Source organism: Prionailurus viverrinus, chromosome F1 (assembly GCF_022837055.1).
Source record: "Prionailurus viverrinus isolate Anna chromosome F1, UM_Priviv_1.0, whole genome shotgun sequence".
NCBI classification, from domain to species: domain Eukaryota; kingdom Metazoa; phylum Chordata; class Mammalia; order Carnivora; family Felidae; genus Prionailurus; species Prionailurus viverrinus.
The window spans coordinates 33,719,302-33,733,319 of NC_062577.1; the positions used below are offsets into that span (position 1 = coordinate 33,719,302).

General features: G+C 39.1%; 1 protein-coding gene across 4 annotated transcripts in view; it reads right to left on the reverse strand.

Moving 5' to 3' along the window:
• The window catches only part of ASPM (assembly factor for spindle microtubules), a 52,751-nt gene extending 41,164 nt beyond the window's left edge, over positions 1–11,587 (reverse strand). For 3 of the 4 annotated variants that reach the window (XM_047840708.1, XM_047840710.1, XM_047840707.1), the window contains exons 1-4: positions 11,155–11,587; positions 9,290–9,433; positions 7,631–9,113; positions 515–619 (exon numbers count right to left, since the gene is read on the reverse strand). In XM_047840708.1, the coding sequence (XP_047696664.1) occupies positions 515–619; positions 7,631–9,113; positions 9,290–9,433; positions 11,155–11,448 (2,026 nt within the window). In that variant the 5' untranslated portion in view covers positions 11,449–11,587. The remainder of the gene's footprint in view (positions 1–514; positions 620–7,630; positions 9,114–9,289; positions 9,434–11,154) is intronic. The other variant, XM_047840709.1, reaches the window with a different exon arrangement.
• Between the last annotated feature and the right edge of the window lie 2,431 nt (positions 11,588–14,018).

Genomic DNA, 14,018 nt, shown 5'->3' on the forward strand with positions numbered 1-14,018 from the left:
TGCAAACAGTTGAAAGCGTTTTAGGTACAAAACATAATCAAAGTTTAAAGGGAAAAAGTAGAGCTGTACCTCCTGGTTATTTATTTATTAAAAAAAATTTTTTTTAACGTTTATTTATTTTTGAGACAGAGAGAGACAGAGCATGAACAGGGGAAGGTCAGAGAGAGGGAGACACAGAATCCGAAACAGGTTCCAGGCTTTGAGCTGTCAGCACAGAGCCCGATGCGGGGCTGGAACTCACGGACCACGAGATCATGACCTGAGCCGAAGTTGGCTGCTCAACCGACTGAGCCACCCAGGCGCTCCATCTCCTGGTTATTTAAAAATCCTAAGTTACCTGAGTCAATTTCACCGAGGTCTGAGAAAATATCCTAATTGTTATTTGAATACACATTTTAAAATGCCTCGAGGCTTTAATGCAACAAAAAAGTATCAATTCATACCCATTTCAAATGCCACTCGTGCTTCATTCCATGGCAGTTTTTCAATGACTTTAAAGATAGTAAACACTTACCTGTTTTTAATGGTTTTATGAAGGTCAGAGTAGACTGTGCCACAGCAACAATGGGTTTTGTCCTTTTGTTTGTTTTAGAATGAGGAGTTCTATATACTAATGAATCTAAAATAAGTTAGAAAGTAGAATAATAGCATTAAAAATGAAGTAAGTTCCATGAATGAACTGTCTTAAAGTTAAATTTGGTTCTTCAGTATCACATCCATTTAGCAAATACTGAATAACTACTATGTACCCCGTACTACGCTATGAACTTGGTGGTCAATAAAACCTACATCTGGAAGTTCTATATGCATACATACATACATACATGTATGTATGTATAAAGTGTAACCAGAAGTTACACTTTATCTTGTGTGCCTACAGAAGCTAGGAGTCACATTCAATCACAATTTATTTTATGTATGTATTGCAGATTCTATGCTAGGTACTGAGAATGCAGAATTGAGATACGGCCCCACCCCTTAGGAAGTTCGCAATCTAGTACAGAAGTTTAAAAGGAATTACAATACAATACATAGAGGAAAAATATAACATTTTAGCAGCAATGAGAACAAGGAGAAGGGACAGCTAACTTCACTTAAAAGGGCAGGACAGCCTTCCTAAATGGGAATACACTTGAGCGGACTCTTAAAGTGGAAGTTAGGCATGAGGCATGTGGCCTGTTGACAGAACTGCAATGTGCCTGAATAAAAAATACATATCAGAAAAACAATACAAGAAGAGGTTGAAAGAAGTAGAAAAGACTTCAATCATAGTAAAAATAATAGTGGCAGCTAATGTTTGAACGCTTTGCTGCAGGCACTAGCATAGTCTTTTAATATAGAATACCTCATGCAATTATCCCAGAAAACCTATAAGAAGTGTATTATTGTTACTATAGGTTTTCTATAAAAATAGGTTTTCGTTTTATATAATTAGGATACTGGAGCTTAGAACAATTAAGCAAGTTGGTCAAAGTCACACAAGCTAGTAAGTGGCAGAGCTGGGCACTGTAGTCCCAGAGCCTGCACTATTAGTCAGTTGGAAGTACCTGGTATGCCAATGAAAGACTCAAATCTAGGAGGTGACGCCACCATTTACATTTTAGAAAACAGTGGCCAACGGCATAAAAGGGATCAAGACTAGAGATAGAAAGCTAAGAGGAAGCTATTATAGTAGTGCAAGTTAGCTATTATGAGAATTTAAATTAAAACAGAAGCAGTAGAGACAAATTAGAAAGAGTTATTCTAATAGAACCTACAAGCCTTAACAACCACTGGCTAGGCAGGTGATAGAAGAATGAGAACTGCAGATGATGTCCAGGTTATCTAACCCAGGGGACTGAGGGAGACAGTAGGTGGTACCTACAAAGAAAAGTATAATAAGAGTCACAGTGGCAAAGTGATATCGTTTCTAGGTTGATATAGGTTATATCAGGATAGCAGTTCACTTCCTCAAAAGCAAGTTTCATCAGATTATACACCTGCTAAATATGAAGAGCTAATAAAAAACAGCAGAGGGCAAACTATGCCCCACAGGCAAAATCCAGCCACTTCTGTACAGTCAACAATCCAAGAATAGTTTTTGCATTTGTAAAAAGTTGAGAAAAAATCAAAATGACTGTATTTCAAGACACTTGAAAATTACATGAAATGCAAATTTCAGTGTACATAAATAAAATTTATTGGAACACAGCTGCACTTATTCACTTACACATTGTCTATGACTCTTTCTCCTTCTACAATAGTGGAGGTCTGGTAGTTGCAATAGAGATCATTTGGCCTGCAAAACCTAAATTTTTATTATCTGGATCTTTAGAGGAAAAGTTTGCTTAGTTTTGATTTAGAACGATTGCAAATCTTCGCCAATTGTGAAAATAAGGAACACAGTCAATTGTGACATGATAGTTATTAGGTTCTGAGTTTCTTTGTGTTTGAACCTTTTAAACATTAAGAGGAAAAAAATCCTCATTCTGAAACATTGCGGAAGCTAGTCCCTCTGCCTGGAGTCATTTTATCCTGTGAGCAGCCTTTCCTGGAACCATCTCACAGCTCCTCGCCATTCACAAAAGCCAAGTAAAGTGCCTCCATTTCTGTGCTTTCGTGATTCCCTGTGCATAGCTAAGTCAGAGGACTGAGACAACTTGAACACAGAAACTCTACCTTTTCTCCCTCATATCCATAAAGCCTAGAACAATGCATAGCACACAGCAGGCACCTTATAAATACTGAATAAATGCATCTAGGAAAACTGTCTTCTTTCTCTGCTCTCCTAGGTTTATCACAATAGAAAGAAGAGTCAGTCATTCTTAGTGACTTACCATGCTCTCATATAGGCTCATAAATCAGATACTCAGCGTGTCTAATTCTTTCTAAACCCTGCAAAGAGGCTCAACTAGGTGGCCACCTTAAAGAAACTATAGGTTCAAATGTCAACATTTCAGTGGCTTATTTAGTAAGTCATTCATTCATCACTTATTGTACACCTTGTAGAAAATAAAAAAGGTATATACGTACGTTCCTTATTCTCAAGGAATTTGTTACCTGGTCAGATAATATCTATAGGAAACAAGAAAACAACACAGGCAAAGAAACAGAGTTTACAGGTACATACAAGATGTCAGATACGCTGAATTCACATTTGCTTAGGGAAGGTACCTAGCAGCAAATTCATCAGGGAGTAGAGTTAATAAAAGTTGATTATAGTACTTGAAATAAATGAAAGATTTGAATTACTGAGGAAAAAAACAGGTAAGAATGGAAGAAGACACGTGGTCAGAAACAAGACAAGGATGCCCACTCTTGCCACTTTTATTCAACATAGTATAATTGGGCAAGAAAAAGAAATAACAGTTATTCAATTTAGAAAGAGAGAGGTAAAACTGTCACTATTTGCAGATGAAATATTAAATACAGAAAACCCTAAAGACTCCAACATAAAACTGTTGGAATAAACGAACGCAGGAAAGATGCAGGATACAAAATCGATATATGAAAATCTGTTGCATTTTTATACACTAACAACAATCAGAAAGAGAAATTAAGAAACAATTCCATTTACTATTGCATCAAAAGAATAAAATGTCTAAGAATAAATTTAACCAAGGAGGTGAAATCCTGTACACTGAAAACTGTAAGACACTGATGAAAGAAACTGAAGACAAAACTAAACGGAAAGACATTCCAATTCCAGGCTCATGGATTTAAAGAATCAACATTGTTAGAATGTTCATATTATCCAAAGTAATCTACAGACTCAATGAAATTCCTACCAAAATTCCAAAGGCATTTTTCACTGGAATAGAACAATCTTAAAATTTCCATGGAACCACAAAAGCCCCGAAATAGCTAAAGCAAGCTTGAGAAAGAAGAACAAAGCTGAAGGCACAACACTCCAAGATTTCAAAGTACTGCCCTCGTTGCTACTGGAAAATAAGACTATAGAGAAGCCAAAGGTGAAAACAACGCCTGTTAGTAGGCTCTGCAATGACACAGACTAAATCAGGTGCCACTGGAAATGGTGAGAAATGATCAAATTCCGTATTTGGAAGAAAGAGAAGATACAATTTGTTGTTCGGAGTACCTGGGTGGCTCAGTTGGTTAAGCATCAGCCTCTTGGTTTCGGCTCAGGTCATGATCTCATGGTTCCGGAGTTCTAGCTCCACATTGGGCTCTATGCTACCTGGGATTCTCTCTCTCTCTACCCCTCTGGCTGTCTCTCTCTCAAAATAAATAAACTTAAATTTTTTTTAACATTTATTCATATTCATTCAAATATTTTTTGATAGAGAGAGAGAGAGCGAGCAGGGGAGGGGCAGAGAGAGAGACACACAGAATCTGAAGCAGTTCCAGGTTTTGAGCTGTCAAAACAGGACCCGATGACAGGCTCCAATTCATGAACCATGAGATCATGACTTGAACCAAAGTAGGCTGCTTAACCGAATGAGCCATGCAGGAGCCCCGATAAATGAACTTAAAAAAAAGAAAAGAATTTGTTGATGGACTGAATTTGGAATCAGACAGACTGTCTGAATTTATAAAGAAAAGCTTGGAGAGAAAGACACTTAAGGACATTTACAAGGTTTGGGCCTGAGATGAGAGGTCACAGTAGCAAGTGTTGTGATGGAAGCAACATGCCAGGTACGTGTATCATGGAAGAGGGGACAGTAAAGGTTTGGCTTTGGACAAATTAAAGATGCTCACTAGACAGTGAAGCAAAAACGTTACATGTTGGATAAATGAGTCTACAGATTAGAAGTCCATCCTAAAGATACAAAATTGGGAGGCTGCCATGTATGGACAGCACTGAAAGCTAGGAGATGGAATGAGATCATTAACAGAATGAGTAAAAGTATGAAAAAGGTTCAATGACTAAGCCTTCACTACTCCAGGATTTAGAGGCCGGGATGATAAAGAGCACTGAACAAGGAAAACCAAGAAGCAGCCAGCGAAATAGGAAGAGAACCAGGAGAGAGAGGGGATGGCAGAATAAAGCGTTCTAAGAAGGCAGAGGCTCAAAGCATCCAAGAAAGAGTTTGCTAAGAGTTCAAGATGAAGATTGAGAAATATCTACTGGATTTAACAGTAGGGAGGTATCGAGGACCTTGATAAGAAAGGTTTCCGTGAAGTCGTCAAAAGCTCATTGAAGTGGGTTCAAAAAATAGGAGAGGAATTGGAAACAGCTAATACAAGCAACTTTCTAAGTGACTTTTTTGCATTAAAAAGCACCTTTTAATTCATGTTTACACAAAAAAGTGTCCATATCTCAGCGAACTATCACAAAGTGAATACTTAGGTACTTGCAAGGAGTTTTGCTCAAAGGAAAGCAGACGAATGGAGCAGGGGCTGCAGGAGGGATAAGTGGTACCAATAAGAGGTGTTTTTGTTGTTGTTTTTGTTATAAGAGATGGAAGTAATAACAGCATATTTGTATCAGAAATGACCCATTAGAGAGTAAAAAATTAAGATATGAGACAGAGAAGACAATTGCTAAAGCAACGTCCTTGGGTAGAAGGGCACAGGATCTGCTTGGGATTCTGTCCCTCTCTTTCTTTGCCCCCTCCCTCCACTCTCTCAAAAATAAACATTAAAAAATACTGTATTGATTATAATGATTTTGTGTAATTGTTATGAGTATTAAATGAGGTAATAGTACAGCACTTACAACTGGGTCTGACAGAACATATGCTCAGTAAATATTACCTCCTATTATCAACGATGAGAGAGGAGGAATGAGAGGTGCTAGAGGTTTCAGGAGAAAAGAACAGAGGGATAAGATAGTCTACAGTAAATCAATATAAGCCAATAAATCCAAAAAGATGTAGCCAAAAAGAGTTAAGGGCTTGCTTGAAATTAGTGGTCATTAAAGACCAACCAGCAAGGTTCAAGCACAGAGCAGAGAGGGTTGGATTGGGATGGAATTTCCCAGGCAAATACAACGAGGGAGAAGAGCGATGAATTAAATGATGATGCTGAGTTATGGAATCCAAGCTGTATAAGTAGGAAAGTAAGGACATGTCAGAGTGAGGACTGTGGAAACCATGCTAGATTAAAGGATTGTGTGTGTATGAAGAGGAGAAAAAATGTTGGAGCTGGGTTTCAAGAGAAAATGCTAAAATAACAGAGATGGTGATTGGAGATTGGAGTTTGGAGACTTTTAGGAGAGTGTGGCCTAGGTACGTTGGAATCAAAAGGCCAGAATATTCAAAGGATACACTACAAGGATTTTGAAATCATAAAGGATAATGACGGTAGTTTTGGAGAAGCCAAATGTAAAAATCTTGAGAGTAATCTTTTACTGTAACAAGGAAGAACATGGGTGGAAGAGAATGAAAAATGAGCTTCAAGCTGTTTTGTTGCTGTTTGTTTTTTGTTTGTTTTTCAAGGAAGAAAGGAGAAACAATAGATATGAGAAGGAAGGTGGTCCACTATTCCATTAAGAGGCCCAAGGTCAGAGGAATACGAAAGAAAACAGACATAACTTGAGAAGGTGGCAATGAGAACAGTGTTTTCAGGGGAGAGCCAGGTTTCAGCAAGGCAAGAAACTGAGGGAATGTTTAGAAAAGATAATGCTAATGAAAGAGAGTAAGTCCAGAGGGCACAGACACTTGAAAGAGCTGGAGAGATGTAGAAAACGGTTCAAATTAAGGAAGGGACATTCAAAGAGAAATGAGATAATACAGATGTGTGATACTTCCTAGGAGCTCTAGGATTCTTTTAAATTATCTGTTGGGGCGCCTGGGTGGCGCAGTCGGTTAAGCGTCCGACTTCAGCCAGGTCACGATCTCGCGGTCCGTGAGTTTGAGCCCTGCGTCAGGCTCTGGGCTGATGGCTCGGAGCCTGGAGCCTGTTTCTGATTCTGTGTCTCCCTCTCTCTCTGCCCCTCCCCCGTTCATGCTCTGTCTCTCTCTGTCCCCAAAATAAATAAAAACGTTGAAAAAAAAATTAAAAAAAAAATAAATTATCTGTTAAATAAGTAGAGTGGTTTGTTTCCCTTCCTGGACCTTAACTACCATGAGGTAATTTGGGTTAAAAGGGTATGATGGAATTAGTCCTGTTTTTGAGGTAGTCTTGGTGGCCCAGTTGTACTGGGGAAGGAACAATGACATTTTTCCCAAAGGAATGTAGAGCTCTGGGGCTCTATCTATGTTGCTAATTAATGGCTAAGTAAAGGCTGAGGGAGAATAATGTCATGAGGTACACAGAGTATGTCAAGACAACTTCTGCATTTTCTCAGATGGTAATATGGGATCCAGGGACACCACTAGCTCTTCCAGTCAGGGCCTGGACTAAGGTGAGGCAAGTGAAGTACTTTCCCCTGGGTGTAAAACTTGAGGTGGGTACCAAGTAACGGGGGTAATCAAGGTAAATATTTTAATGCAGTATTTTTTTTTTTTACATTAAAATTAAGGCAAAAACATCATAATGAACAAAATATCAAAGTTTAAGTAAGAACAAAATCAGAAGGATTTTAGAATTCAGCCCCACCCTTTTCCATCTTGTACGAAGCAAACTGGTAAACGAAAAGTACAACTTAATGCAAGCTTATCAACAGGACATTTACTAAACCAAAAGAAACAGAAAATATGCTCCTTATACGTATGCTTTCATTAAAGATTTTACAAACAAGACTCACCCGTTTTCTTCCTCAGGTTTGATTTCTCTCTGTAGCTAATATGTTTTGAGATGGGTGTTACCATCTTTTTTGTTTTTTTAACAGTTGCCATTTTAGATTCCACGGGAGAAAAATGGATTCTTTTGATTTCTCGTACTTCTGTATGTTCTGTAACCGTAACTCTCACATTTGCATCTTCCTTGTTTCCCTCACTCTTTCTTTTGCGAGCAACTAAAGCAGTCTTTGAGGAAGGAATTACTGCATTTTTATAACTCTTAGATTTACTGAACACTGGATCTATAACTGGAAGACAAGACTGAAAACCACTTTTCTCTTTTTGATTATCTGTTGGTTTTTCAAATTCACCTGCAACACTGTTGAGACATCTTTTTGCCTTTGGTTTATTAGCCTCAGTTTGGTTTTCTCTGCTACAAATGGATTTGCTTTTAGTAACAGTGGCAGAAAGTATTGGGCGTCTTGTACGTTTATCATGGCTGTAACTAGAAATATTCTGAATTACAGGAAATTTAGGCTGATTTTTTGTAAAACTGTAGCAATCTGACTTTATTTCTAAAGTTTTGGATTCTTCAAAAATAGCTTCAGGAGATTGTGAACCCTGACATTCACGAAAACAAGGTAAAACTCCATTTGTTCTCTGATCTTGAGGAGACTGTGAGACCTGAGAATTTTTATTTGATGATGATAATTTACATGTTTGCTGAGATATACATATATATGCCATATTATCTTTTACAAATTGATTTGGGGACAGAATTGGGTTAATTGACTCTGGTTCTAGATCCTGGTTTAGTCCATAATTGTCATTTATGAAAGAATCTGGACTTAAAATTGTCCGGTAAGTTTTATGTACAGTTTTTGATTCCAAATGCACAGGACTTGAATTATCTTTCCCAAACGTATCTGATGAAGGACATGTAGCTACCTCTGGTTCGTTATTAGCTGCATGGCTGTTATTTACAAAGGAATCTGGACTTAGAAAATTTCCTTGGCTTTGTGTAATGTTCAAAGTTGAACAACAGGTCGGGGTAAGAATAAGCTTACTATTCTCTTCAATTTGGCCACTCATATTATGTATGGAGCTAAAGGAAGTTTCACTTGTCACTTTCTCATTAAAATTAAAATCTTCTGAACCATCGGCATCTTCTACTTTAAACAATTCCCCGTTTTCACATGCGTGAAGAGATGTGTATGTAGTAGATCGACGTACAGAAAGAGGCAAGGACGTCTCACCATGGCATTCTTTGAAAATGGGACTAATAGGTGATATTGGTATTTTATTTTCTTCAAGGCTTAAAGAATTGTTTTCTGTTAGGAAACAGCCTTCTTTCATAGCCAAATTTTCACAGGCTTGTAGTGGGCTCCGAACTCTGTCAGCTTTTTGGGAAACACAAAATGTTGTATTAACATTTTGAATATAGGAATTCCTCTTATCACTTGAAGAAGTTGACATTTTCTTCTTATTAATTGTATCCCAAAGACTCCTCTGCAAAAATAAGCAAAACATACAGATTAGGTTGACAGCTACTGAAAATTACCTTTAAATTAGCAATATCAGACATGTTACTTTTAGACTTATCAAAATATAAATATAAATATAAAATGATTCTTATATGTTATTATTTTCTTAGAGTAAATCACAGAATGATTAAAACTTATTACCTTTTTCTTTTTCTTTTCTTCTGCATTTCCTAGTAATATAGCTTGGTGTTTCAGAATATCATTTACAAGAAATGTCACAATCTCTCTTACTCGGCCTTCTTTTAATGGTGTCCAGTTAACAGAAATAATAATTTTTTCTTTAGGCTGTAATCAAAGAACACATTTTGAATGACTATAGAAGTAGTGATGTATAATAACCAAAACATATTATGTACAATTTAGACATAGTAGAGGATTAATAATTATTGGTCACCAATACTCTACACCATAATAACATCTAACAGGTCAAATATATCTTCCTACCCTATCTCATGTCATGATAAGGAAAAAAGCCACTAATAATAACAAGATTCAACAAGAAAATAAAATTATAATAAAATCTTAATTGCATCTATAGCCCATAGCCCGGCAGGAATTTGTCGAATGCAAAACCCCGACAATGACAAAACAAATTGTGTCCGTTGTTTTTCAGAGGAGAAAAGACAAGTTTTGTTTTAGGGTAGAAATCATAAAATATCATAAGCAGCTAGTTTTAAATTATAACACTTTAAAAAAGTGAGGGGCGCCTGGGTAGTTCAGTAGGTTAAGCGGCAGACTCTTCATTTGGGCTCAGGTAATGATCTCATGGTTCCTGAATTCAAGCCCTGCAACAGGCTCTGAGCTGACAGTGTGGAGTCTGCTTGGGATTCTCTCTCTCTGCCCCTCCTCTGCTCTCTTCCTCTCCTCTCTCAAAAATAAATCAATAAACATTAAGAAAATGAAATAAAAATGTAACTTAAAAAAAGTGAACTTTTACTCTGTTAAGACGGCATATTCTAACAATACAAAATTAAAAACCATAAAACAACTTTAGTCCACGTAACAAAAAGAAATAAAAAAGTATTACATAGACGGGGAAAAAAATCTATCTGTCCACAGAAAAGAGGGGAGACAAAGGTTCTTAAGTGTAAATGAACCACTGCTTAACACACACGTCTATGGACCTCAGATGAGAACCTCTTCCCACTACCTTATGAAGCAGTTGCTTAGACAACTGGTCAGACTCCGCATCAGCCACTCCGCATTGAAAGTGGGGCTTATTTTCACACTTTCAGAAGTTCTACTCAATGCAAAGGCCACAGCAATCAAAATAAGAACATAAATTTTCTAGTTGGTAAGAGGGATGGGAACATTATCATGGTCAAGGCAATGCATTAAAGGTACCCAGGTTGTTCTTGAAACAAGTCATAAAATTAAATTGGATTCCCCATTAAAAGTACACTACAGCAAAGGGAAAAAAGGATTAAAATATTAAAGCGTGCATACCAAAAAAAAAAAAAAAATCACAAAAAAGCACAAACAAACCCTGAACAGGTGCTTTCATTTTTTTGCTGTAGACACCTTCAGCCAAAACAAAGCCCACTATTGCACCTGCATAGTTACCCTGACTCTATTTGCAGTCAGTTTCCCTGATACATATGGACACTAAAATGCACGCGAAGATGACTGATAGGAAGCAAAACATTTTTAAAAGCTGCTCTTTCTGGCAATCTTAAAAACAGATGGATAGATAAGAGTATTAACTCTAGAACTCCAAGTCTTTGGCAACGCCTTAGGTCTACTAAAAAGCTATTTTAATAGAGGTCTATTAGAACGCTTCTAAGGATGCTCCGTGCACGCGCGGTGGTATGCGGTCACCGCCCAAGTTACCGCCCACCCAAGCCTTCCATAGAGCCGGTGGGACAAGGACCAGCCCAGAGTCAGCGAAAAGGATCTACGGGTCTTTCATTTGTGGGTTTCTTTTCCAAGCCGCGCCCCTTCTAGGGAGGGTGCGTGAGAGCCCGCCGAGGGGGCGCGGGCCGGGGCACGCCCAGCCCACCACCTACCTGTAGCTCAAACGATCGCGGCGAGATGCTGAAGCCCTGCTCGGCGGCTGGGAAGTGGGCGATCTTCACTTCAGCCACCTCCTCGTTAGGGTTGTCCAGGGCCAGGGGCAGCGTCCGCGAGGCTCCCAGCCGCACATCTCCGAAGCAGAGGAAAGGCGACCTGCAGAAGTGGCTGAGAGACAGGACCGGCGGGGAAGCTGCCGCCTCCTCGGCCGCGGAGTTCCGCGGCCTGGCCGACGGCCTCCGTTCCGTGGGGCTCACCTCCCAGCTTCGCCCCGCACGCCGGGTCGCCATGGCAGCTTCGAGACGCCGCCCGGAAATTCTGGCGCCTAGTCCACAGGGCTGCTCCGGAGCGGGACCCAGACCGCGTCCCCTCGGAGGCGGCTGTGGAGGTCGTGAGAGCGAATCCGCCCCCCCCCCCCTTTCGTTTCCAGTAGCCGACACGCCAGAAAAAAAAAAGAAACAGACGCCACAAATTCGCAAACTCTAAAGAGGAGCAAAACAACTGTGGCCCCAGCCTCGGTTTAAACTTTTCGCCTCCACCAATGGGCGCGCCCGGAGACCGCCCACCTCCTCACAAGGCCAATCAATGAGCAGCAGCCCCTAGCCAATGAGACGGCAGCGCCTTATTTAAATAATCCTCTCGGCCGCAACGTGTCTCCTAGGAGGGGGCGAAAACCGTGGCGGAGTCTTGGGCACACCCTGAAACTATGGGTTAGAATTGAAATTCGCCTTTTTATTTGAAAACAGGTTGGGTTAAAGGGAAGACAGTAACAGCATTTCCACGTTAAATGTAGCAATCATTGCGGGTGCCCAGAGGTCCACCTTCGTAAAACCGTTAGGTAGGCAAAAAAATAGTTTAAATCATTCATCTAATATGCCCCACCCAGCACTATATTCATTAGTTCTTCTTTTGCGGTTTCCTGGGGACGAAAGGGAGAAAAATGAAGAAAATTAAATTTATAATTGTATCAACGTGCTCATTTCAGTCACTGACCATAACAGGTGCTCAGTAATTCTGTTACGTGCTGGTTCTTACCCCGGGATACTGGTAGCAAAACTAGATAAACAAAAGAGAACCGAGGTTCCCAATAATTTATAAGTAATGGTTTTTTTTTTTTAATTTTTTTTTCAACGTTTATTTTTTATTTTTGGGACAGAGAGAGACAGAGCATGAACGGGGGAGGGGCAGAGAGAGGGAGACACAGAATCGGAAACAGGCTCCAGGCTCTGAGCCATCAGCCCAGAGCCCGACGCGGGGCTCGAACTCACGGACCGCGAGATCGTGACCTGGCTGAAGTTGGACGCTTAACCGACTGCGCCACCCAGGCGCCCCTATAAGTAATGGTTTTGACAGGCAGTGCCCGCGACAAATAACTTCTTGGTTTTTATCTTAATTGTAGGTATCTCATAATAATGATTATGGCTTGCATATTACTGTTACTATATGCCAGGGATTGTTTAAGGTCCTTTACACGTTTATCTCAACTTTTACTTCAACCCTGTGAGATAGCTACTATTTGTATTTTACAGATGAGCAATAGACTATACAAGACAGCAAGCTTGCAAAGCTAGGATATGTACACAGGCAGTTGGTCCATATTCTTGCTCTTACCCGCTATACCATACTGCCTCTAAAGATAGTAAGAAATTAAAAAATAATATATGGATGTGTGTATGGGGATGTGTGTATGGGGACACAAAGCAGTCTCTGAGTAGAAAACAAAAGGAAAAAGGTGAGGTTTATACTAAATTATATTCACTGACACTCAACAGGACCTAAAGTTGAATCCTGTTAACAATTTTTAAAGAATATTGTTTGTTTGTTTGTTTGTTTGTTTGTTTGTGGAATCCTTTAGGACTGGTGCACAATGAGAACACTACTAGTTTTTTTAAGCAAAAAAATGTTAATATGAATTGCAATTATTTTCAATTGCACTTATTTCATATTGTGAATGTTATTCATCAAATTAACAGTGAACATACAAGCCCTCTAAAGCTTAAGTCACTGAAAGGTTTGATTCACCTTTTTCTAACGTGTTGATAGCACATTTTGTTTATATGTGTTCTTCCTTCACGGTTTTTCATAAATGCTGTTAACTCACAATTTTTTTTAAAAAAGCAGAATGAACTGTACTGGATATTTTTTATTTGCCTCTCCATTTCCACTCTCCACTATTTTCCAGGCTGCTCTTTGCTGTGGGATTCTGATCTGCATTCTCTATGTGCTACATTAATAGTTTTTCTTACTCCATGGCTTCTGTTTTGCTTCAAAGAGGGAGGTCACTAAAGGTACTTACTTCCTCCACTCCTCTCCTGCCTTGGACTCACTACATCTCAACACTAAAAGCAACTCGTAGTTGAACAGGTGGCCTCTCAACATGGGTGTTCTCCCCTCATCCCTTTAGATCTGGGGGTGGGAGTATCACAGTTGTTAATAGTTCCAGAGTATTGCATTATTGCTTGTTACCCTACATTCATCTTTGCAAATACAGCTGACCCTAGAACAACATAGGTTTGAACTGCACTGGTTCACTTACAGGACTTGTTACAGTACTGTAAGTGTATTTTCCTCTTATGATTTTCTTTGTAACATTTTCTCTAGCTTACTATATTGTTAGGAATACAGCATATAATACATATAACATGCAAATGAAACATGAGACAGCTAAAATGTGTTCCTGAGGTTTTCACAATTTAAAATGTCCTATATTCTAATTTTGGAAATCAGAGGCAGCAGATTTATTTGTCCACCCACTGAGATAATTTCTTCACAAGAAATATACTATCTACTTCTCAGACTGTTTAAAATTACATGAGAAAATGTTAATGTTTATGTTACTGGTAAGACTTCCAGTCAATAG